At 55.7% G+C, this 25,261-nt stretch overlaps 1 protein-coding gene across 1 annotated transcript; it reads right to left on the bottom strand.

Annotated features, from left to right (window-relative positions):
* Positions 1-110: 110 nt before the first annotated feature.
* PCSK7 (proprotein convertase subtilisin/kexin type 7) lies at positions 111-24,899 on the bottom strand. Its single transcript, XM_077777482.1, has 17 exons — positions 24,844-24,899; positions 23,252-23,372; positions 22,320-22,784; positions 21,277-21,411; positions 20,521-20,686; positions 19,267-19,357; positions 18,322-18,376; positions 17,710-17,848; positions 16,666-16,766; positions 14,009-14,176; positions 13,111-13,218; positions 12,580-12,682; positions 3,684-3,840; positions 3,049-3,143; positions 2,149-2,242; positions 1,816-1,933; positions 111-1,517 (listed from the first exon to the last, which is right to left on the bottom strand). Exons 3-17 carry the CDS (start codon positions 22,770-22,772, stop codon positions 1,155-1,157), a joined length of 2,346 nt encoding a protein of 781 aa, XP_077633608.1. The 5' UTR covers positions 22,773-22,784; positions 23,252-23,372; positions 24,844-24,899; the 3' UTR covers positions 111-1,154.
* Positions 24,900-25,261: the final 362 nt, after the last annotated feature.

Here is a 25,261-nt window from a genome sequence, read left to right as displayed (position 1 = left end):
GCCAGGCGGAGGAGGAGAGTGGCTCTCGGGGACCAGGGACCGAAGGCCAAGGGAAGCAACTCAGCAACTGCTCTGGGAGGCAGACGACAGGAGCTGGGGAGCCGCAGAGCTGCGTGGAAGGTTTTTATTTTGGAAAAGCTATGCAGAAAAACATTCAACCAAATGTTGCTGTGAAAAGACAAACCCAAATCTTAAGCGTTAAAAAAAATTTAGCTCAACCAAACTAGCTCAGAAGAGGGGAGGAGGCCGGTAACGGGGGGGGAGGACTCACAGCCCGTGAGGCAGACGGCGGGCCTCCAGCGGGTAAGGCCATTTCCCTGAGCGCTTTGTAGAGGAAGACAGGGCGGTCGCAGGGCTGGAGTGGCAGTGGTCGCGCCCTGTCACGGTCCTGCTGCAGACTACCGCAGTGAGGCGGCGCGGGGCCTGGGGGGCCGTGCCAGGAGCATCGTACCAATCCCTCAGGATGGAGGGCGGGGGGCGGGGGCGGTGGTGCAGGAATCAGGGGTGTGTTCAAGGTTGGCTTCCGATCAGGGCGAGTGGAGGCAGCTGCTTTCAGGGCGAGTGGGGCTGGGCCGAGGGCTAACTGCCTCCCGGGAGGGCCTCGGTTCCAGGTTCCAGGCATACGTAGGCAGGAAGGTGAAGGAGGGAGAGGAGGAGACTGCAGTTTCTAGGTCCTGGGCCATTAAAGGGACAGGCATATATGCAGGGGCTCTTCCCAGACTTCACCCCGAGCCCTCTTCCCAAGTGACCCCAGCGATGTTTCTACAGAGAGGCTCTTCTGGTCCTAGTGGGCACCGCCGCACCCAAGCATGGGTGAGGGTCCCTGTGACCCACATCACTGGCCTGCCAGGGAGAAATGAGGAAGCAGGCCTGCTGAGCGGGAGGGGCCGAGCCCTCGTCCAGGGCCTTCTCACCAGAAGCGTTCAGGAAGAGGAGGGTCCTGAGGCTGTGGCCACACTGTTCTCTGGCACCATTCCTCTGTCACTGCACCTCGAGAAGTCCCTGGCCCTCCCTGAATGTCATCACAGGACTTCCCATGTTAGCATCAGGGCCGCCGTCTCCCCAGAGCTCCCGGGACTTCGGAGCGGCGTTCCAAGCCGCCCTGGCTTGGGCAAGGAAGAGCTCGGCCCGTGGCGAGTCTGACGGGCCCTGGGTCAGCAGATCTGCTCCTCCTTCCCCTGCAGCAGGTCTGGGGGTAGGTGGTGATGAGGGCGGCCCAGGGCACTCCTGTCCTGGGACAGCCCCCAGTCCCCTTGATCCAGCAGGTCCGGGACAAGATCAGACGTGGGGGCAGGGCCCTCACTTTCCGTGTCCGCCCCATCCGGGCCCTTGCTGTCGCACAGCGGCACTGATTCTAGTTCTGTCCCCTCCTCCCTGGCTTTTTGGCTTCGTTGGGGCCAGTGGCAGGCTCCGCTCCTACAAACGCGGTGAGAGGCCACATGCCTCTGGCTCAGGTATATTTCCAGCATGTAGTAAACGGTCCAGAAGATGGTGAAGCTGCCTACCAGCACCAGAGTCTGGGAAAGGTCAGGCACCTAAGTTAGCGATGGTTTCCCAAAGCCCCGTGGCTTTTCTCAGCCCGGAACAATAACCTCAGAGAGCCTCTCACCTCCCAGGGACCCCCACCCCGACCCCAAAGCACTCAACGCCATGAAGGAGTGCCCTCTTCGAGCTGGCTAGTAGAGTGGGGGCCCAGGTCTTCCCCAGCCCTCACTTCTCAGGCCACCTGGAGCACCCCAGCAAGGACTGACCCCCCCCAGCCCCCTCCGCCCCTGCGGGCCCTCCCGCCTAGAGCTGGAGGTTTGGCCCTCGTACCTTGAGAGTGTTAGGGGTGATAGTGTAACCATCTTCCTCGGGGATTTTCAGCCCAGGAGGACAGGGCAGAGTGAAGCCATCATGCAGGTATTTTCCACTCATGGCACTTTCTAACAGTCTGCGGGGAGGACGAGAGATGAGGACACCCTCCGGAACTTGGTTCCTCGGCCACCTGCCCTTACCCGTCCTCCCACGTCACAGCCAAGGAGAGGGAGGTCCCAGGGCAGAAAGGGGGTGTGTGTACTGTGGGTTTCCAAAGAAGGGGGGGCCCTCAGCGGCCTCTCCCAGCCCCCGGGAGTTGCCGTCCCTGTGGCACATGCGTCGGGCACCTACCGCTGTCTGTCCCTGATGTCTACTGGACTCCACTCAGAGCCATACAGGGTCAGCTGCCACTGCCGGAGGGTGCCGGCCTGGGGTGTCTGGTCTCCTGGAGGGGCAAGCGACGCGCCGTGAGCCCCGCCCCTGTGCTGGCCAGGGGAGCAGCAGAGGCCCTGCCCGCCCCCCAGCCTGCTGCAGCTGGCTATCCGCGNTGTGTCCGCAGACGTGCCTCACGGGTGCCCTCAGGGATGGACACGGGGAGGCTGAGAGGCGGGGCTCCGAAGTAAGGAGGTTCTGCCTTTAGCTCTTTCATATTTTCGGGTTTCAGCTAGGATTTTGCTTGGGGGAGAAGAAATGTCCTTCTACTAAGTTAAAGGAAGGTTTGAAAACCACCTGTCTAGGGAATACCTAGCTTGGCTGGAAGCCAGGAGAGCTGGGGTGTTTCCAGTCTCCTCACTGGAATACTGTATGACCCTGCACCAGCCACGTCAGACCTCTGAGTGGGCCTCGGGTTTTCAAAAAAAGGAAAAAACCAACAAAACAAAACAAAACAAAACAAAAAAGCCAAAAACCAAAAAAACAAAAACAAAAACAAAAAACGGTGAAAATTAGTCCTGCCCTTACCTGCCTACCAGGGCTGGCCGAAGGACGGTTATATGTGAAAGGACTTGAAATGTGGTTTCAACAAGGAATTTTTGTTGCTATCCTGAGGAAAAATGGATCAGTCACTTCTCCAAGGAATATGAGAGGTGGTGCCAATGAACAAGTTGATTTCGGTGCCCATACTCTAGACGGGGCGTACTTCTTGGCCTCTACCCTGTTCGTCCAACGGCAACCCTACGTATTCCCCGTGGGACGGTTTCCGCGGGGACTCTGGGCTCCGGAGGGGCCAGACGGAAGGGCAGGCAGGCTTACCCACATCCCTGACGACAAGTCTGTAAGTCCCCTTCGCTCTCTCCCCCCAGCACCGCACAGTGGAGAAGGTCCAGTCATTGAAGCCGTTGGGATCTCTGGGGGAGAAGAAAGTAGAAAACCTAGCAGGTGTGGGGCAGGGACCTGACCCTCGGCCCACAAACATGATTTCCTCACTGAAGCAGCCGTGAAAACGCAGCGGCTGCTGCCTGAGCTACAGTCACTGGGGAGCGTGGCACGAAGGGTCCCCGAGTGCCGCCCCTTCCCCGGGCTCCCGTGGAGCAGAGGGCTCGCATCAATTTGTCGTCGTGGGAGAGCAAAGGTGGCGAGACCACAGGCTGCAGAGCGCCACTGATCTAGGCTTCCTGTCACTTCCTCGGGTTCTTACTAGCTCTGTGACTTGTTTCCACATTTGCAAAGGGAGGTTACAAAGGATTACAGAAAATATCTGTCAAGTGCAGTGCTTAGCACATTGTAAGCGACTTGTACAAAGCAGGTCATAAATGGCTGCCGGCTGCTACGGTCAGCCAGCGCCATGCTAGCTCAGGCCAGTGCCGGTGTCTGCGTGTCCTGTATCTTTTCCTTGCAAAGACCCTGGTTGCAGAAAGAGCTCAGAAGGGCCGGGCAGGTGTACGTACGAGTCCATGCTGCGGGGGGCGCCGATGAGGGACATCATGCCACTAGGGCAAAACAGTTTGAGTTCCAAGCTGCCGCGTCGTGGATGACTGATGGAGACGGTCACGGCCACGTGCTCCAGGGTCTTCAGCCCCGACATCTCCAGGTCCGTCCTGCTGACTGTGGGGAGTCAGGCTGGGCGGCTGGGGAACCAGCCCCATGGGCACCTCCGCCCTCACCCCGTCCCAGCACACACAAGGGCACACACTCATTGAGGCCACGTACAGACACCGACGGCGGCCCTCACTGGGAACTAGCGAGTAAGTGGAATGCAGTGGCTGCTTTCAAGGGATTTACAATCTAGTTTTGACTCTCACTGGGGAGAAAACATACTCAAGACACAATGTAAGAACCAAACAGAGCAAAAAAATTCATTCATCCAAAAAATAATTTAGTGAGTACCTCCTACATTTCAGGCACTGTACTAGATGCTGGGGATAGAAAGGTAAGTTGGACATGATCTCTGCCTTCTACCTGCAAGTGGAGAATGATACGGCATGAGGACCACACAACTGATGCTAGAACAGAGAGGAGTCAGGCGGGTTCAGGCGTGCGGCAGTGAGACCCTCTGACAAAGGAGATGGAGACAGACTGGTAGAGAGAGTTGGTAGGTAGCGGCGCAATCCAGGTGGGGAATGGCGCAAAGGTAGAGGTGGAAATGAGCGAGTTGCATACCGAAGGCGATACAAATCTCTAAAAAAAACCTACTGAAGTAAATACACTTCAATGAGATTATGCTGAACGAAAAAAAAGCCACTATCAAAAGAATACATGGTGCGTGATTTCCTTTGTGTGATATTTGTGAATAACCTAAGTGTGGAGACAGACGCCAGACTGGTGGCTGCTGGGCGCTCGCAATGGGGCAGAGGGGATGACCACAAAGGGGGGATGGAAGCCCTGTGAGGATGGCAGGTTCTGGGTCTTGGTTGTAGTGGCGGACACACAAGGCCACACACATGGTACAACTGCATAGAGCCCCTCCCCACCCCGACACACACACACACACACACACACACACACACACGCGAATGCACGTCTGACCGGTGAAATCTGAATGTGTGTTATAGATTGTAGCAATGCCATTGTCTTGGTTTTGATACCGTACTATAATTATTTCAGATATTAACATGGGGAAGAAAGGAGCATGAAATCCCCCTGAACGTGCCTTCACAACCCTGTGAATCTACTGTTATTTCAAAGCAAAGTTTAAGAGAATCACAAATGACTGAAGTAGAAGGTTCAATTGGGGAATGTTAAAAAATCAGGTGGTCGGGGCGCCTGGGTGGCTTAGTCGGTTAAGCGTCCGACTTTCGCTTGGGTCATGATCTCGCGGTTCGTGGGTTCGGGCCCCGCGTCGGGCTCTGTGCTGACTGCCAGCTCAGAGCCTGGAGCCTGTTTCAGTCTGTGACTCCCTCTCTCTCTGACCCTCCCCTGCTCACGCTGTCTCTCTCTCTCTCCTAGAGATAAAAACAAAACAAAACAAAAAACAAACAAAAAAAATCAGGTGGCAAAGAGAAAAAAAAAATCTCTCTAAAGCACTTCTTCTTCCACTTATTCATTCCAACAGGCGAAGCAGAGCCCAGCGCCTGCACCTTACGCCGAGAGTGTGGACAGCCAGGATTGAAGGAGGAGGAGGAAGGGAAAGGCTGGGGTCTGTGGTGCCACTTCCTGTCCTTCCCCCACCCTGTGCCCACTGGCCTCCTGACCCCGCTGCGCTCTGGGAGGCGCCGGCCCCCTCATCCGCCAGCGCTCCCAGGACAGCCATCCCCTGTCGTCACTTCACATGCCTTCCCTCCTCAGCTCCAAACATCCTTCTCCGCCCCACTGCCATGACCGCACCCTGGGCCTGCTCATCATCTGGGGCTGCCTCACTCCTGAAACTCTCATGGTGGGTTTTATCAGATAAGCAATGCAAATTAATCGAAGACAAATCTGAAATGTGGTTGAGCTAAAATGAAAGCAAAGAAGTCCCGCAAGCCTGGGTAACACTTTGGCAAATACCCATCTCGAGCTCTCGCTGGGCATACGTGTGCATGTGCACATGGTCTTCAATTCCATCTGGTTTGTCGTCAAAGCCAATGTCCCATCTGTTCTGGAAACAACGACATCTTGTCCCTCCACTTCCCTCACTCCCTTCTTGACCCCTTCCTTCATTTCCTTGAGATCCATCCAGCATGCCTTTCCTAATGGCTAAGATCCTGCAACTCAGCTCCCCAGCACCTCCTGTTTACACTCTCAAGCCCCTCTGCTTTCTTTTCCCTTCACAGCAACGGGCTGGCAAGGGTCCAACGAGGTACCAGCCCCATTATCCATCTTCTATGTCTTTCCTACTGCAAATGAAAAACAAAAACAGATAAACCCTTTCTCAACTCTTCGCTTCCTTCTACCCACCGGTGTTAAGAATGTGGGCTCTGGAGCCATCCAGTCTGGGTGCACACCCAGCTCAGGCCTGTCTAGCTGTGGGAATCAGATTTGATTCCTTACGTGTAAAATTTGGATAATAACGGTACCTACTTCATAGGGTTCCGAGGAGGATTATATTAGTTCATATACATATAGTACTTAGAACACGCATCAAATATTAGGACCACATAAGTATCAGATATTATTTCTTTTCCTTTACTGTTGAACTTCTTGGAAAAGATGTCTGTACTCACTGTCTCCACTTCTTACCCCCTCATTCATCCCTAACATTTTTTCCTGTCAAGATAGCATACATGGTTTTAAAAGCAAATTGGCTCAGGAGGGTTTAACACGTAAAAGAGCAATTTCCTACCCCATCCCTCACCACCTTCATGAGCCACTCCGTAGGAGCAAACACTTTTTATTGCTTTTGGTTGTTTTCTTCTGGGATCTACCTTCATGTTTCCAAATAATCACGATGTATGACTATTCCATGGTTTATCAATTTTAGACATTATTTATCACTGTTTGATTACAGCAGACGAAGATTTAACACCCCGCCCACACCCTACCTTGCCCTCCCCTCCATCTTCTCATCTTTTCTACACGGAATTTAGCCAAGTGGTATATAACGATTATATTTCATTTTCTGAACAACTTGCTGCCTTCCCCTCCGGAGTGAATAACTGCCTTCCTTTTGCTTTACTTAAATTCATGGCCCTGTCACTGGGTCTTCCGCAGCTGCACAGAGGAACCACACGAGCTCTCTGAACACTATCGTTCTTCAAGTCAACAAATTGGAAGCTCCCTCAGTGCCACTGTCGCTGGGAGACTGGACCTCTGCCGCCCCGTCTCCGGCTCCTGTCTGCTGCACTGCGGTGGGGGTGGGCCCTTACCTCCCTTGGGCTTCTGCTTCCCCTCTGTCTGTGCTGCCTTTCTGCCTGCCCCGTCTGTTCTTCTCTGGGTGTGTCCGCCCTCATGGAAGCACGGCAGTCTCCAGGAGCCCGCGACACACGGCGCATGAGCAACANCAGGAGAATTAGTCGGGCTGAGTTTTGGCAACTGAAAATAACTGTCCTCGGGATTTGGAGGTTTCTTTTTTTTCAAATGGCCACGATCCTTAGTAGTTTCAAAAGCTGGCTGGAAGCTCTAAGCATGAGTGGAGGTTTTTATGGTAGGCTTCCCTAAAACTGGCCAGCCTGGGGCCTGACCGGCTCATGGAGGAGCCCTGCGGAGCAGCAACTCCGAATCTTTTGATGACGGGCTCTTCCACAGCTCCCATCACCTGGCTGCCAGGGCCTTGGGGTCTCTCCCAGGGCACTCTGCACCTCTAGAGAACAACCTTCCCAGCTCCAGCCAGGATAAGGAAGGGGAATCACCTGGCTGCCAACAATGGGAGGAGGTGCCCAGGAGTCTACCTTTTCCCCCCCGCTCCGTATTTCTTGCCTCATGCCTCGTCTCTGTCTCCCGGAGCACATGGGGCCCCCGGGTCCTGCGCCTTTTGGGATTCTGTGGCACGAAGGGGCTTGTCGCTTAGGATCACCTTTGTAGGTATTTGGTATGCAATTTTCTGAGCCCTGCTCACTTCTCCATTCATTTTCCAGCTTCCAAAACTGTGATGAGATCTCTCATTTGCTGGTTCTCCCATTCTCTTTGTCCCTGTGCTTATACCATTTTTATGCCTTTATTCTCATTTTGGTGAGGTTTGGGGAGAAAGCAGAAATAAAAGAACAGGTTCAATTTGCTGTCTTTAACCGGAAGGCTTCTCCTGTCCCCATTAATTATTCAACCAAGTGCAATCCAGCTTTGCCCCGTTGACTACACTGAAACAATACTCAAGGTCACCAGTGGCCTGGGTGGCAAACCCAGGGACGCCCTTCTGTCCTTGTCTACTTCCCCTCTCACTGAAACTGCCCTGAAATCCCGTGGCGCCGTCGTCCAGATTTCCTCCCACCCCTCAAGCCATCTCCTCTCTCCCCATTTGTCTTCAGAGGCATCTTTCCTCTGTTCACTCCTTTAACGTGGTCTGTGTCCCGGGTCCCCTTTTATCCTTTGTCTGCCCGCCAACCCTGGTGACTGTTTTCTTCCCCAGACCTTTTCTGCCATCCCCACACTGGTGACTCCCGAATCATTACCGTCAGTCTAGATCTTTGAACGTATTTCTTCAACCGCTCTCTGGATATAACCTCCAGATGTTGCCCAGAAGCCTCCCAACACCGCAGAGCCAAATTCCCGGCCTCAGTTCTTCATAATCCATAGCCTGTGCCCAGATCTGGTTTTGCCCCTGGGTTCTTAATCTCATGTGATGGCATCACCATCTAGACGTTTCACAAGCTAAATAACTTAGAAATCTTTGTATCTCTTAACAATTATATAATACTAACTTATATAAATGTATAAATGCACATATAAACATACGTACATTTATAGATGTGTGTACATATACACACATACACACACATATATATATTTTTTATTATGGAAAATTCCAGGCATATATAAAAAAATAGAATAGATGTTCTCAACACCTAACTCCCATAATTATCAATATATGGCCTTCTGGTTTCATCAATGATCCTCACTTCTTCCCTTTCCCAGAGTCTTTCGACAGCATCCCCAGGCACAAAGTAATGTCATCAGGAGAGATTGAGTACGTATTTCTAGAAGATAAGAGGCTGCTCTCCTTCACCCTTCCCTACCATCAGTTGGTGCCAGCTCATCTCGAAGGCTCCCCACACACAGACTTCAAGGTCAAGTCCAAACTCCTCACGTGGGGTTCTATCTGGCCCTGCCCCTCACACCCCTGTTCCAGCCACACACAACTCGCAGCTCCCCGATGCCCATCGCCTCTGCACGCGTTGCTCCTGCTGCCTGGACGTCCCTCTCATCACCTCTTCCCTGGCCAGCTACCTGCTGAAACTCAAGCCAGTGCCTGGCTCCTCCGAGAGCCCTCCTGACTGCCCTGAACACCTGCGTCATCTCTACTGCAGACGGTGAGCTCCGAAGGGTAGGAATCCCGTCTTATCTCCGAAGCCCCAGAATAGCGCCTGGAATGCGGTGGGCCTCGCGTTCGCAGAATGAATGGGTGAATCAATCAAGAGACAATCCAGAGAAATAAGTGAAAGACTCCATTGCAGGGGAAGGGCTGGGGGAAGACCTGGGCAGGAGCAAGGGGTACAGGGGCGGACAGCCCCGCGGCTGCACGAGTGGGAGCCTGGGGGGTGGCAACGGCTCTGACGGAAACAGAGGAAGCCTGGAAAGCAAGCTGGCTTTTGAGGGTGACAATGAAATCTAAACATTTGTGTGTGAAATGCCGCATGCTGGCAGAAACCCGAAACGCACGGTGACTTAGGGATGGAAAGATGAAGGGAAATACTGGCGGCATGGTTGGAGTAGAGCATTAACACGGCAGAGAAGGGGCTTACGGAGAGTAAATGACATGTTCTAGAACATTACGGAACAGAATGGAATCCAGAAAGGGCCCCGAGAGAGCCTGTCTGTGTTCAGATGTGCGCACGGTGGCATGCTACATGCCTTTCTTATTGGTGTGTAGAGCTGTAGGTGGTCGTGCGCGTGTAGATGCTAGAATTAAGTGAGCTAATACATTCAATGAGCGAAAACTTAGAATAGTGCTTGGCACGTAGAAATCATTCAAGTCATGGTTGATGATGATCATCTTATGATTATTATTTGCCTTTGGTAAGTTGGGGTCTTTTTCAACCCTCACCCTTTGGCCAGAAGATCCCAGGGCTTTCTTCGCTCATGATCGTGTGGAAGCCATGACGATCTCTATCCTCCCACTGGTAAGGGATCAGAATAAGAGATTTCTATCTAGGGATCGTTTGTGGAGGGGTGGTAGCCAAAGTCAGGAAAAGTACTACACAGCCAAGGGAGAAACCAGAGGGATGAGAGAGCTGTGGAATGAGTCTGAAGAGGCACTCGCGGTCTGGGAGTAGTGACAGAGAGAACAGAGGACATGTGGACCTCGGGCCGAGAAGCTGGAAGAAGGCTCTGGAGCAGAGGGTCCCGGAAGCTGGACAGGAGGGAGGCTGCCGCCAGGGCCCCATGCGTAGGGTCAGAGCAGCAGGCAGGTGGAGAAGGATGAAGTCGGAACCGGCCCCTGGACCCGGCCAGGAAAGGGGCGCTATGAGCAAGGAACCAAGTCTTCAGCAGTAGAGCGCGGGTGGTAAAAGTGAGCCGTGGCTTTACGTGATTTACTTGGAAGGGTTACAGGTTACAGGACAGCAGGGACTTTTGTTTCCTAAGAGGTGAATGGAGGACGTTTGAAGGCAGAAGGAGGAGTTGGTGGAGAGGGAAGGAGTGGGTCGGACGGGGAAGGTGTAGGGAAGTGAAGGAACAGGACTCATCCCCTAGGCAGGGGGCGAGACCATTATACTCAGACTGCAAGTAGGGATACATAAGTGCAAGGGGTTTCAGGAAATTTCCGTAAATACACACAGACTCCCTTGCGTTTTAGACACTCGTCCCAAACCCCACTGTCCCTCCCAAGCCCCTCTGGTGGAGATTTCAGACCCAGAGTCAGATGTGAAGGAACTAAGGGCCTCCAATCCCTTTTCATCCATATCCTCTGTCTTGCTCTAGTAACTAGCCACGTGTCGTTACTTAAATTTAAATATAATAAAATTAAAACTTAGCTCCTCACACTAGCCACATTTTAAGTGTTGAATATCTTCCAATGGCCAGTGGCCACTGAATCGAGCACTGCAGACAGCGAACATTTCTATCGTGTGGAAGGTTCTAGAGTCTTAGAGGTATTTCACCTCTTCTCCTATCTCAGCAACGTTCAGTTCCCTCTACCTTACAAAAGGTTCCTTTTGCGCCCTCAGACACCGATTCTCCCAGGTCTTCGGGGCGGAAGCCGCCGGGTCGCGTACGGGAGCGGGCCGCTACACCGTCTAGGACTGAGTCGCCCCAGTCTATGTCAACCAGACTCCCTACAACCCACGAGCTTGGACTTTCTGTCCTGTCTGCTCGGGGGGCAAATGGAGTCCCGCCGGAGGGGAAGACACCTTTGCTGGCCTCAGACGTTCACAGCTGGCCTGCCCGCTGCCCTCCTCGCGAGAGAAACTCTGGGTCCAGGCCTCAAATTGCTTCATCCTCTTCCCCCCATTCCATTCCCACTGTCCCCGGCTCAGGACAAGTTGTCCCTTCTGTGCTGCCCAGCGACGGACAAGTGGTTGTCAGATTCCTGTATACGTAGGAGGTTTGTCACACATGCTGCGGCAGCATCCCCTGGTCAGGGGGACGCAGAGGGTGACGAGACTGGAAAGGCCCCCAACCCTCTTCTAAGTCAGCTTCCACTGGACAGGTGCGACTATGGGCTACTCTGTCACTTAAAGGACGGGGGCTGGGGGAGGGAGTCCTGCGGGGGGAGGGACAAAAGGCACGCTATCTCCAAGACACACGATGGCAAAGCCCGAGGGCCCTTCATTCCCAGGAATGTTCCTGCACTTCTCTGCCTTGGCCAATGCCCTTTCCAAGATAGCATTCCTTTTACGGAAAACGCAGTGAACGGGGCCCGTGGATCTTCTTCCACGTAGAGGGAAGCTGGGCGAGCGCTGGACATGGTTAGGGAGAGCCGGCGGAACCCTCCTCGGGGAAACCTCCGCCCCAGAGAAGCTGTCCCCGCCCGTCCCTGCTTTGGCCACTCCTCTCGCTGTTGCTCTGATCTGATCACTTTCTAGGATCAAACTGGGAGAAGCGAGGACGGAGTTCTAATTTGGGCACAGAGCATGGCATGCTTCAATCTTCACATGCAAAAAGAGCAAATAACCCTGCCTGTCAAAATTCTTCAAGGGAAAAAAGCCCCCCTTCCCCGCCCTGAGATGCACAAGCATCACCCTCCGGCTTCCTTCATCTCTGGGCAGGGGCTCAACCACATCTCTGACTTGCAGACCTGCCGGTAATCCACTGACCCGGGATGTGAGGGAGGCGGGGACTGGGATGGGTGACTGCACCCCAGGGTGACATCTGCGTCTTCCTGTTCCATTCCTGACACACCCCATCGGACTCTCCGTGTATTAGACAAGCTAGAGAATCAAAGGTAGAACTCAGCTACTTCATCCGAAGGCCACTGGGCTGAAGAGAACTGCCTGGCAAGTTCCCAGCATGGAAGTCAAAGGAGCATCTTTCAACCCCTGCCTGTCTGCCCAAGTCCCAGTGGCGCCCCTCCCCCAGCCGTTCTGCCGGGTTGCTCAGCGGCTCGTCTCCACTACTAGTAACTCAGGAGAAAGGTCTTATTTAAGCAGCCAGGGGGCCAGCCAAGTCAGAAGCAGCAACATGTCCTAAAATGGTCAAAGAAAACTCCACAGGTCTGGCTGCAGCTCAGCTCCTAAAGGAAGGGGCTAGAATCGGGCAGGGATGAAGTTTGACTTCCCCCATCACCCCGCCTCAAACCTCAGGCCGCGGATTAACCCCTTTCTGCTGACTACTTACCATTCCATAGGACTTCCAGCGAGTGGGGGGCCAGTGGGATCGCCCTGTTCTCTTTTAACACAGGGCTGACATAGGAAGCTAAGTAAGGGACCGAGGTCCAGATCTGTTAAAGGAAAGGGGGCGGCAGTGAATGAACAAGATTGACCACACACGCACGCACACACACGTCAACTTGATTGTGAGGGGCCCGCTCTCATTTTCCCTCTCTTCACCTTCTTTCACTCCTAAGGCCCCTGCGGGTCCCCGAGAGGGCTCCCTGTGGAACCAGAGGCCATGGTTGTGTCCAGGGCGGAAGATGAGAACCACAGCACCCTGAGAGCCCCCAGCTCTACTCTCTACCGAGAGCTTGGAAACCTCAGTGACAATGTTGAGCCTGCCTCTTCATTTGAAAAGTGGGTCATCAGCTGACATGAGGGTAGATGAAATGAAGAACACTGAGTCCCCATGATGCGCCAGACAACGTTTTAGGTGTCTAGCCCCCTTCCTTGGTCGCTCCATGCAGGGGTCCCTACCCTGCCGACACCTGCTCACCTTGGCCGCATTAACGAGTCTCCACGCATTGAGCAGGCCAAATCCATGCTGGTGGCTGTGGCTGAAGCCGGCCTCGTTGGTGACCCAGTCTGCCCGGCGGTCCTCATACTGAGAGAACAGAGGCCCTGGTTAGTCTCGGGGACTTCCAAAGTACAGCTGACCCTTGAGCAATTCAAGGGTTAGGGGTGCTGACCCCTGCCCCCCAAAGTCGAAAATCCATGTAGAGCTTTTGACTCCCTAAAACTTAACTACTAATAGCCTACTGTTGACCGGACGCTTTACCAACAACATAAACAGGTGGTTAGCACATCTTCATATACGTATTATGTGTTGTAGCACATCTTTCATATAAGTATTATGCGTTGTATTTGTACAGTAAAGTCAGCTGGAGGAGAGAAAATGTTATCAAGAAAGCCACAAGGAAGAGAAAATACATTTATAGTGGAGCCACGCATTCAGACCATGCTGTTCAAGGGTCAACAATAATGTCAACAACCTAATTCTGGTTTCCTTGCTTGCCCTGCTGGCTGACCCGGTCCAGACTCTCCCACCAGAGCTACTAGGAATGGATTCCCCAAGGAAAGCTGGGACAAAGGGTCAGAGCCCCATGATGTCACCACCTCCATGGCTTGCTTCTAGAGAGGGAGCCGGGAGTCACAGGCCCCGGAATGCGGTAGCCCAGCCAGAGCGCTCCTGTGCAGGTGAGACGGCAAAGGCAGAACAGGGACGGGTGAGGTGAGGCCTGGGGTCTTGCCTGAGTCCCCACACCTGTGCTAGACACGGGCACCCCACTTCTGGGACGTTCAGAGTCTGACGCCTCCTGATCCCTGCAAGTCCTTGGAAGCAGAAGTCTGGGGAAGGCCGGGCCAGGCCATGGCTCTGGCTGCTAGGGTCTCACCTGGGTGGCCGTGAAGACAATGATGTGCTGGACGTCGCGCCAGGTGAGGCAGGGCCGCACCTGCAGCATCAGGGCTATCATGCCTGCTGCCAGAGGGGCTGCGGCCGAGGTCCCTGTGTGGCCCTCGGTGCAGCCTGTGCCCTTTTGAAGGTCCCAGTCAGTGGTCACCTGGGAAGTAGATTGGGGGGTGGAGGGACCGGGTTAGACACTGAGTTCACAGGTGCTATGGAGAAGGGGGTAGGGGACAGGGCCTCAGAAGAAGCCTCTCAGGTGGGCCCTTGCGTTGTGAGAGCTGAATCTTTGACTGGAGGGAGGCCTGCTCATGGGTCAGGACAAAGGAGATCCCGCATTGCCCTCGGCCCCGTGGACGGGCTCTGAAGAGCTGGGAAAAGAAGGCAGGTTACAGGGCTACTCAGGAGGGTCCGGCTGTGGCAGAAAAGAGATGGAGGTGGGGAGAAGTGACGGGCAGAGGACACTTTCCTGATTCCCGCTCCTCTAAAGACTGTGTCCGGATTTCCCAGCCCAGCCCTCCAACCCCCGCAACCAGGCTAGACAGAGGAGGCGGCTGGGGGGCTCTTGGGCCCCAGCTGGAGCCGGGACAGAGGTGACGGCACCATTCAAGGAAATCCAACTTGGCAGCTCGGCGACAGGGGCTGGAGCGACATCAGTGGGAACAAAGGGTGAGTGTTCCCAGGGAGAGGGAACCGGGCCCTCACCCACCCGGTGAGTTCAGCATGGGCTGGGTGTCTACACTGCCTGCCCGCCCCGTCGTTCCGGGCCTGGTGCCTCAGTGTGGTTCCCATGAGCCCCCCTGCTCTACCTGAGGCTTTTAGCTGGGAGGTGACAGTGGGGGCGGGAAGGAGAGCTGCCTGGTGGGGAGAGATGGCCCCCAGTTCTTCTCATGCTCTAGTCAACCCTGAGGTCACACAGGTCTGCCTAAACCTGCCCCACAACGTGGCACACGGTGCTGATGTTCAGACTTCAGAGCGGTTTTCTCCCAGGCTTCTCTCTGGGTCACTGCCAGGGAGCCAACTTCTGCCGAGAGCTGCCCTCTCTCCATGGTGCTCACCGCTTCCCTCCCAGCTGCTACAGCGGCTGCCAAGAGATGTGATTTGCACTCAGACGCTGTGCGCTCCCAGGAGAAAAAGGAAAAAGCCCTCCGAGCTGCAGCCTCAATGAGAAGGGGAAGGCTGGTCCGTGCCAGGGAGCAGATTGACTTTTTCCCTGTTAAGGAAGCAGCGTCACGGGGACCGTCTCGTAGCCGGCAGGGCCATGAACAGGCCTGGGGTGGGGGTGGGGGAGGGCAGGAGCCCTGGGAAGCCACGGGAGAGTCCAGGGCCGCAGCCTGGACGGCCTCAGGGCAGGCAGTGCCTGCCCGCGCCCTGTCCCCAGGGAGACCGCTCCTCTGGGCTGCTCACTGAACACAACCTGGCAGCACGGTTTCCAATGTCTTTCCATCTCTGGACAAACGACAGTTCGGATGGAAGGCGGGGGCAGGGGGAAGAGGTCGAGCTGAGTTAGGGAACGGCTGGTGCGGCAAAGCAAGAGTGGCCCCGGTGCTGGGGATGCCTCCTTGGGAGCGGGTTCCCCGGAGTTCCGCCGGGGTTCACTCCTGCTCTGCCTCCTCACCCAGCCTGGCCCCGGCTGGGGTGCCCTCTGGACCCAGACCCCTGCCTGCCGGGCAAAGGGCCTCTTAGGTTCTCCCTTCTCCTTCCTCCCCGGGCGGGGGCGGGAGGCTGAGGTCCTGGCACGGGGCCTCGGAACCATGTGTTGGCCAGAAGTCACTTACTGGCAAAACAAAATTTCGGTTTTGGAAAACGAATCTGACCCAGCAGGAAGACAAAGCAGCCCAATTCCCAGGGGTTCGGGAGAGACCTCCGTACCTGGGCCGCTGGAGAAATGGGACACCCCCCGGCCTCCGGCTCAGCTCTTCCCCACCTCCATGCTACTCTGTTCTGGGCGGCAGGGACAGGCAGGGAGCTGTAGGGTCACAGTCTGGACACATGGCCCGAACCTGGTAAGATGGAGCTAAGCCAGCGGGGAGCAGGCCTCTGACTCTGAATCCTTTAAAAGGTTCCCACAGCCTCAGAAGCTCCACTGCGCAGCTCCAATCTCTTGGGTGATATGGCTCTGATTCTCGCTCCAAGGAAAGAACTATTTATTGGGCGGACAGACATTTCCCGGACTCCTTTTCCCGCCCAGCCCATACCCCGTAAAGACAACTGCTAGCTTTACCCCCGATGAGGAATGTGACCAGACCTCACAGTATTTACGTAAGGGCTGCAGGATAATGGAATGAAGGTTTTTTCCTAAGCCCAAAGGAATTCGCCAAAGCCCAAATTCTACAGAAGGACGACACCACAAAGGAGTTTTTTAATCAGTGTGATGCTTAGAAGTTCCTATAACAAAATGTGTATTTGTAAGTTAAAAATTGTAAAGATAAAGCCTGTTTACAGATTTGTAGAGCGTCCTCGGCTCTGATTTTCCAACAGTGGCAGACCCTCAGCGCCCCGGCCCTGCCAGCGGAGGAACGTACGGACAGCAGACCCACGGCGGGACGGGACAGGGAAGCAGGGTCCTGAGGAATCTGGCTGTGCTGCCCGAGGCAAGTCTCGTGGGACGGGGGGCGGGGAGCGCAGGGCCCGGGAGGCACTCACGATGCTCCGGAGCATCTTGTCCCCACCGCTGAACGTGACGGCCAGCATGGAGGCACACTCTTCTGCATAGAAAGGCATCCGTCCCTCCTCGTCCACCGCACCTGGGGACAGGGGAGGGGGAGGGGGAGCTGAGTTATCATCTGGGAGGCTGTCCTGGGTTTCAAAAATGGTCTCCGTGGCTCAAGTGCCCCAGAGTGCCCATGTTCATCACCTAGAGAAGCAACCTCAAGTGCAGAGGCTGTTCTGTGCCCTAGGACCAGTCTTTCCATCAGTCCCAGGGTAAAACAGGGGTGTGTGCCACCTCTATACTGACTCACCTGTTCACACACTCATTTTCCTCAATGTTATTAATTATCTACTGCAAGTCACGTGCTGTGAGGGGCACTGGGGCCACAAGGAAAAGGCCATAGTCATGATCTCAAGGAGCCTGAAGTCAGGGAAGAAGTTGGGTAAGTAAATAAATACAACGGGGACAGCAGATGCTATGGTAGGGAGCACAGGCACAAGACACTGAGTCCAGGCTGGGGTGGGGGTGGGGGGGCGGGTCAGGGAAGGCTTCCAGCAGCAGGCTGGTGGCTCACGGGAAGAGAGGCTGGAGCAGAGGCCTAACCAGATGGTGGGCTCAAAGTTCCCGGATTCCCGGAGTATGGTGTCTGCTAAGGGCGTCCTGAGATCCTATGAGAGCAGGGCTAGTCCCTCCTAAGTATGTGAGCCTGAAGACAAGATGTGCTTGAACAGTTAGATAGATACGTGGAAGCTAGGGCGCCCCAAAACACGCAACCCCCTCACCACCGAGAGATACATATCCCAAAACACACAATCTCCTTACCACTGAGTCACACACACTCACCAAAATGCACAGTCTCTTCACCAGTGAGTCCCCCACACCCCAAAACATAAACCCCCCTCACCACTGAGGCACCCCCCCCCCCAAAATATACAATTCCCTCACCACTGAGCGGTACATATGCCAAAATGCATATGTAGTGTCCTCACTACCAAGTCCCACACACACTGAAACAGAGTCGCCTCTATAGTCGCTACCTATGGTGACGGTGTAGATAGAGTTGGCGTAGCCATCATAGTTGCAGTTGTCGTTGTGCTGGCCCCCGTTCCCGCTGGCTACCACGAAGATGCTCCCAAAGCCCCGGCGGCCAGCAATCACCCCGTGTTGCAAGGCGGCCTGAGGAGCAAAACCACCCTGGGATCAGCTGAGGAACCCCTAGAAAGACCTCTACCCTCCATACCAATTGCCTCCTTCCCTTCTAGAAAGAAACGGGGAAAAAGCCCAAAGGCACTGGGGCGTGGGAGAAGATTTAAAGACGGATACAAGAAGGAGAGGAAGCCGTCAGACGAACAACCATCTGAGGGGTGTGCGCCGCTTATCAGAGAGGGCGTGGCCGGAAGTGGGGCCCTGAGCCCCAAATAACAGGGAAACAACTCAAAGCACTGTCCCACTTCTCTAAGAACCAGTGTCCCCCAAGTCCCCCACCCCCAGGTTATACGCAGTCTCCCAAAAGGAGGAGGGAGGGCTGGGTGACGTGAGTCTGGCACCACAAAGGGGCGTAGGGCGGGAAAGGGGGCGACCCGTGGTAGTTGGAGGATCTGAATGAACACAGCGTCCTGGGTCTCTCTGTCTTCATGCACTTCACTTACCTTTCCAAGCTGATGGGGGCCATCCACTGTCTTCCCATCATCATCTGGTCCCCAGCTGTTGAGAAATAACCCAGAGGGGAGAGCGACCACCACACCCCCCGGGTCTCAGCTGACCCCCTGCCTGGCCTCTTCATCTCCTCCCAAGTGCTCCGGTTCAGGACGGTCATGATCACAGGACATGGGGTGCAGGACCCAGCCCTCACTCCCAGGTGGGGAACAGAAGTATGTGAAGAGGCTCTTTCGTCCCTTGGAAACATTCCCACTTTAGGACTATGTTAACCTGCCCCCAAAGATCCTTTCTCAGGCCCTCGTGAGCAGGACACAATACATGTTAGTAGTGGGGGACGGGGGCCACATCTCCTGATGTAGAGCTCTAATGCCAGGCTTGATGGCAGGGCACCCCCAAAGGAAGTCTTGGGTCTGAGGAGTCCTCGAATCCTTCTCTAAGAGAGATGGGTGCTGAGAATGAGGCCCTGCAGTTAAGGGAGCTTCTTGGGGGGTGAGGGACAGGTGCTCCCGGTGCCACAGGGCAGCCCAACTTCAATTCCTCCTTATGCCAGAGCTCAGCCCCCGCCCCCTTGGCAACCATAACGGTAACCTGAAGCTGCACATGTATTTCCGTGCGTCGGGTGGCGGGCTGGGGGCTGGGCATTCGGCTCGGCTGTGGCTGGAGAGGAGGCCCCGTGAGCTTACTAAATGCACGTGGGCCAGACTGGAGCACTCCTCGTGTGGCAGCCTGATTGCTGGGGTGACGTGGGGCTTAAGACCGAGGAGGGACCCAGTGGCCAGGGATCTGGAAAAATCTGAGTGATGGACTTCCGGGTCGAACCCAGCGAGAGCGCCCGCGGCTGGGACCTGGCCGTGCCAGCCCATTTCGCTGTTCTCCTGTGGGAGGGTCTGCGCTAGGTGCCGCAGCCTCGCCCCCTCCCTGTGGTCCTGGCTTACCTGCAGCTGTAGATGTCGTTGATCTGATAGTGCTTGTTGAACGCCACCGCCTCCATGCTGTCTGTGAGGGGTCCATCCAGTACCCGGATACCTAGGCAGTGAAGGCCATGTCAGCTCCTCAGTCTTCTCGGTCCCCTGGGGCAGGGGGCGGGGGGCGGGCAGCGTGGTGGGGAGCCACACGTGGAGACTTAACTTTTCCCTCTGAGTGCTCTGGTATCTTTGGATTTTTACACCACGTGTATGGACCAGGGTGGGTTCTAACATACTGCTAAATCTTAGGTTTTAAAGGTCCTGGGGTCTGGTGGGTGGAGGCCTGGGCAGGAATGTAGGCAGCTAGGTTCCTGGACTTGCATCCTTAATCAGGTCAAACACCAGTGTGGTGCTTGACACATGGAAGGTGTTCAATAAATGGTACTCATTACCATTACTATTCCATGGATGCCTAATTTCACCCTCTCAAATGGGGCGGGTCACATCTGGCGACCATGTAAGGACAAACGGAGCTTTCAGAAGGGACTTGGTCCCTGGAGTTTCTGGCTCACTCTGTAGCCTCGTTTATGGAGAGGGTTGCTGACCTCTGCTGGCCTGTGAGAGGAATACAGCCATTCTAGTCCGTGAGTACGTCCGGAGCACGTACGCCCGGTGGTGGGGAGGGCTTCCCCACGCATGCTCTTCAGGCTCTGCTCTGATGGACACAGACTGAGAGACGGACCCTTAGAACGACCCCCAGTGGGGGCCAGCGCTTGCTCAGCTCTCTTGAAAGGACGGAGAGGAGACAGCGACCATCAGAAGGGCTGGGAGGTGGAGGGCTGGGCCACGGCAGAGGAGCCCCCACAGACATTCGGGGTCAAGGAGGAAGGGCAGGTAAAGGGGTTCTTGGGAAATTATGAAAATACAAATATAACCTAGATAAGGAAAAGGAGTTACCGGTACAGTGAGTCAGGTCATTTGACGGGACATAACCATGATCAGAAAAAGGGGGGAGGCCATGGGGTGGCTGGGGCTCGAGGTCACCACCCCACATCGAGACCACTCTCACTTTTATCTGCTTTATGTGATGGGGTTTGCGGCCAACAGCACGTTTGTGACGCCACGGCACTGGCAAGCCCCAACGAACCGACGTGTCCCACAGACACCGATCATGCTACGTGGGTTGAGAGCGGGATCCACGAGGTTCAGAATTTGGGGGAGGGGCAGGTAGGGGATGGAGACTGTCCTCCAGGGGAGGCCCACGGAGGCCGGGGTGGCGGGTACCTGCTATGCGGCTCCCGTACGCCACTCCCACCGCACAGAAGCTGTTGTTGGGCACCGCGGCAATCTCGCCCGCACACCTCGTGCCGTGGTGATTGCCGTTCTCCACGTCTGGGTGGGGCATAGGGTCAGGGTCGTTGGAGTTGAGGTCATAGCTGCCCTCGGGGCTCTGAAACAGGGCGGGGGTGACATGTGGTCAGTCACAGGCTTGAAGGGGTCAGGCCCTGGAACTCAAGGAGACAGGAGACCTGGGGGAACCTGGGACTCTGGGGCTCCGAGCCAGCGCAGCGAGCCTGTCTGTCTCTCTCTGCAAACCACACAGGCCACGGACATGAGGCAGGACACACGGGGCAAAACGGAAAGTGCCACAGGGCTCTGGAAACTTCCCTCTTGTCCACTGTGGACATGGTTCAGGAGGCCGCTCCACGGCTCGGGAAACCCAGGTAAGGGAGACTCAGGGCTACCCGAAGACCAGGTTATAGAAGAGGAAGGTGCTCAGAGGCCAGTTGCCAATGGGGGCCACTCCTTACTCCCCTGGGCAGGGAGCAGCAAGCGGAACCAGGAAGTGCCACCCAGAGTGCTGTCCCTGTGTCTTAATTGCCAGAGTGGAATGCCAGCTGGAGGCAGGGGGAAGCTCAGCCGCCCCAGCTCCCAGGCCCTTCTGTGTGGCCCAGTGACCTCTACGAAAGGGAACCAGACTGAGGCAACATCAAGGAGGTAAGACACAGGGGTTGGAGGGCTCGTTCCAGGGCCACTCACATAGTTGGGCGCGATGTCCTGGATGGTGTGCTCCACCCCGTCGTCCACTACCACCACAGTGACCCCTCGCCCGGTTACATTGCGTTCCCACACACCTGTCACGTTGATGTCCCTGCCGGGGCTCCGCCGGTTGTTCTGTAGGGCAGACAGGGTGAGGGGCTGCTCTCAGAGCCCTGGGAGCCCAGTGACACACAGCACAGCTCACAGACGGACAAGCTGGCAGCCCCTTTTCATGCCTGGACACCATCAAAGTGCCACACAGAGGCTGTAGACCGATAGGTCGAGTGACGACAGACGGACGGGTGAGGGCTTTGCCACAACCCAGCTCCCCGGGAAAGCCTGGCGCCATTCACGGTTGACAGAAGTGAAATGGTGGCAAGGTTAAGGGTTGGGTGATACAATTATTATGCCATATAATACAGAGCATATTGGGGCACCTGGGTGGCTCAGTCGCTTAGGCGTCTGACTCTTTGATTCCAGCTCAGGTCATGATCTCACTGTTCGTGAGTTTGAGCCCCATGTTGGGCTCTGTTCTGACAGTGCTTGAGATTCCCTCTCTCCCTCTCTCTCTCTGTCCCTTCCCCGTTCACGCTCTCTCTAAGTAAACTTAATATATATATATATATGATTATATTAACATTATGTAACATAACAGGTTGCAAAGTACCGTGTTTCAGGCACACATATATTAATTCACTCATCCTAACCGTGACTCCACAAGGTAGTAGGTACTGTTACAACCTCCATTTTACAGAGGGGGAAACTGAGGCACAGAGCGGTTTAAGCAGCTTACTCCAAGGCGTGTGTTGGCAGGTGGCGGGGCGGGATTTGAGCCCAGGCAGCCTGGTGCCGGCCCCCACACCCTCACCTCGGCAGTCCACCGGCCCCCCAGAAGTGGACGCAGGGAAGGTGAAGCCCACAGAGGTGTCTCCTCCGGCAAAGGATGGGGGCAACAGAAGAGTAACACGGTCAAAAGCCCACTAATGGGTGGAACACCCAGCACATATGCACCAGAAAGCTGAAAAAGGCAGGGACGGACTCACCAGGTGCCACTGCTGTGGGTACTTGGGGTCATTGAAGTGGACACTGCGCTTGGCCCGCTTGAGCAGCCTCTGCTCTGAGTGCCAGCGCACGGCTTCGTGCCCGGCGAGCACGGTCTCCGCCCGCTGCCGGGTGGCCTCCACCTGCTGCTGCCCAGCCGGCTGGACAAAGAGGTAGTATCCGTGGAGCTCCCCGATGCGGCCAGCATTCAGCAGCCCCGCCGCCTGGGCCAAGGCATCTGCCTGCTGCTCCTGGGTCTCTTCCTCCCCTTCCAGGCTGTCCAGATGCACGGCCCAGCTCAGCCCCCCCAGACCCTGGGCTCCAGGTCCCTCGGTCCCTGCCAGGCCCATGACACAGGGCACCAGGAAGAAGAGGCCGGCTAACTCCAGCCAGAGGCAGGTGGGCAGGCCCAGGGGGGCATCCGAGTGTGGCACTTTCTGCCTCCCCTTCGGCATCAGAGCAGTAGGCTGCAGACAGATAGAAAAGACATCAGAGACCAAGCCACCAATGTCTTACACCTAGAAATGCCCAACCCACTCCGTGTAAATGTTTAGATACTTGATCCTCTCGTTTCATTCACATTTATTCCTGAGCAACAGGGATAAGTCCTCAGGTGGGGTGTGGGCCAGTACTAATCCCAGCGGATACCTCCACGGCATGAAGGGCCAGTCGCCCTCTCCCCACATAATCAGGTAGAATGTCCAACTGCTAGCAGGCAACTTGCCACTGTTGCTCTGAAAAGGGCTTAAACGTCCCATCGCTCCCATAGATCACTGGCAGAATCATGACTGGTCTTTATTTTATTTTATTTTTTTATGACTGGTCTTTAGAAGAGACCTTCCTCCCTTTAGAAGGGACATAAATCCTTCCCCAGCTGACATCTCAGGCTGGTTGTCCTCAGGGCCGACTCCCCACAACGGTGCCCCAATCCTACCTGGACTCTATGTGGGGTTGAGCTCCTGGTCTGGCTAACCGCCTCACGCTCATTTTGGGCAAATGGAGAAAAGGCATCCCTTTCTCTGAGTAGCGTCGACTCTGAGCACAGACTGCAGACCTGTGGGCCCCAAGAAAAGAAGAAATGGTGTCTTCCCTAACGCGGCAGAACAAGCAGACGCTAGCCATGAACAGCAGGACCCGTGACCAAGGGAACTGGCCAATGATCGAGTCTTATCTTCAGGAATCTCGCATTGGCTACAGACTGGCAAAGAAGTGGCCAAGTCAGTACAGAGCCCCGAAACCCTACTTCTCGTCCTAACCGCCATGCCGCCCTCTTCTTTTTTCCCCACAGGCCTAGCAGAGGGCTTAAACTATTACCAAAACACCCTCATCACGAAGCAGGGAGTACTGCTTCCTAGTCGTCAAGGTGGTAACCAATTTCCTGATTTCTGGATCTCTGACGGATGCCAGGGGAAGTAAGAGTAGGTAGGAAGCAGTGGAAATGGGGAAAATCTGACGGGGTGCACGCAACTCAACTGGTGTAAAAAGCAAGTGGGCAACCGAGAAGGAAGAAATGATTGGAAAGTAGCACTGAGGGGCTACCCCTTAGGTACTAGCTCGGCAGGTGGGCCTGAAGTGAGGGCTGGCTCCAAACCTGGGGCTGCCACCCACGGTTTGATCGCAGAAGGGCCGAATTTAGAACTGGTGGGCAACTATGGGGACAGGGACGGGTGGGTGGGCAACGGAACGTGTGTGTGCCCACGGGTGACTGGGCTCCTTCAGAATCATCTGCTCGGCACTCATGTCACACCAAGGCAGGGCTCAGTACCCCCACACGTACCCAAATGGCTCCAGCTCAGAACGTCACAGAAAAATAGGTGTTTTACTGAAGTCTCTTTGGAAAGGGAGAAGGGTACGTAGGCCACCTAACTTTTCCCTCCAAAAATCTGCATTCCACATCTCATTCCAACTAGCCCCAGGCAGCCTCCACTGCCCCAACACAGTTAGATGCCTTTCCCGCACATGACTAAGTAAGACAAAGTCTTGCTAGATAGCCAGATTATGCCCCACCTAGGCAGGCCCCTTCAGTCTCCTAGATCCCACTGATTTCCGGAAGAGAAGAGAAACCTGACCACCACTTCCTCCTTTCTTTCTGGCAGAGCAGAACCGTCTCCTACTCCCACCGCAGGTTTCTGGGAAAGGAGCCTTAAATACCCCCTGAAGGCAGAGCACAGCCTCACCCTACTGCTCTGTGCATCTTTACAGGTGAAAAGAAAGAACACGGGCAGCCCAGAGTCCGGGAGAGAAACTGTCCCAAGAGACCGTCTAGTACCTCTACGCCCGCTTCCTAGAAATCAGGTTGCATCCGCAACTGCGGTCAGTTTCACGGACTTCCCTCTGCCCCGGGCACTGGGGGACCCGTACCACCCTGGAACCCGGGACCCCACTGCCCCGTCTCCCGGCGCTCCCCAGAGCCAGGACTGAGGGCGCCCGCGGGGCAGCCCCCTGGTCCTCGGATGCCGACGCCCCCCCCAGCTCTGGGCCGCCGGGACTTGCCAGGCCCCGCCCCCACCGAGCGCCCCACGCCCCGGCCCGGCCGCAGCTGCTGCCGCCGCCTGCCTGCGGAAACTCGCGGCTTCCCCGGAGCCCGGGGAGCCGGTGACAGTAGCNGCTGGGGGGCCGGCGGCTCCGGGCATCCTCTGCCGGGAGAGGAGCGTGCGGGCGCGGGGGGCTCGGCTCGCCTGGCCCCACCGCCCCAAGTTATCAGGGCGTCCTCAACTGGGGCCCTGCCCGGAGGGACCGCCTTGCCCTTCATGGCGTCCTCTGGAAAGGGCGTCTCGGTTGCGACCTTTACAAACACCTCGTTCCTCTTCTCTCTCTGATCGCCATCGCCCCGACTCTCCCTGGGACCTTCCCAGAGGGGCTCCTCCCTCCGCGGGGTCTCCTCCCTCCTCGCGGTCGCCTCTCTTTTCCTCCCCGCGCCCCCAGAGAGTCTCCTTGTTATCTT

The sequence above is a fragment of the Crocuta crocuta genome, unplaced genomic scaffold (genome assembly GCF_008692635.1).
Source record: "Crocuta crocuta isolate KB4526 unplaced genomic scaffold, BGI_CrCroc_1.0 scaffold271, whole genome shotgun sequence".
Lineage (NCBI taxonomy): Eukaryota > Metazoa > Chordata > Mammalia > Carnivora > Hyaenidae > Crocuta > Crocuta crocuta.
Note: the sequence above shows the minus strand (reverse complement) of the source record. Positions and strands in the feature narration are given on the sequence as shown.

Bases quoted from the DNA above. Each gene is read 5' to 3' on its own strand.
- PCSK7 (XM_077777482.1), bottom strand. From the start codon at position 22,772: ATGCCGAAGGGGAGGCAGAAAGTGCCACACTCGGATGCCCCCCTGGGC. The intron at 18,377-19,266 runs GTAAGCCAGGAC...ATTTCTCAACAG, and splicing joins AACGACATCTACAGCTGCAG to CTGGGGACCAGATGATGATG. The intron at 3,841-12,579 runs GTAAGTAGTCAG...GACTCCCCACAG, and splicing joins GCTGGAAGTCCTATGGAATG to TCAGCAGGACGGACCTGGAG.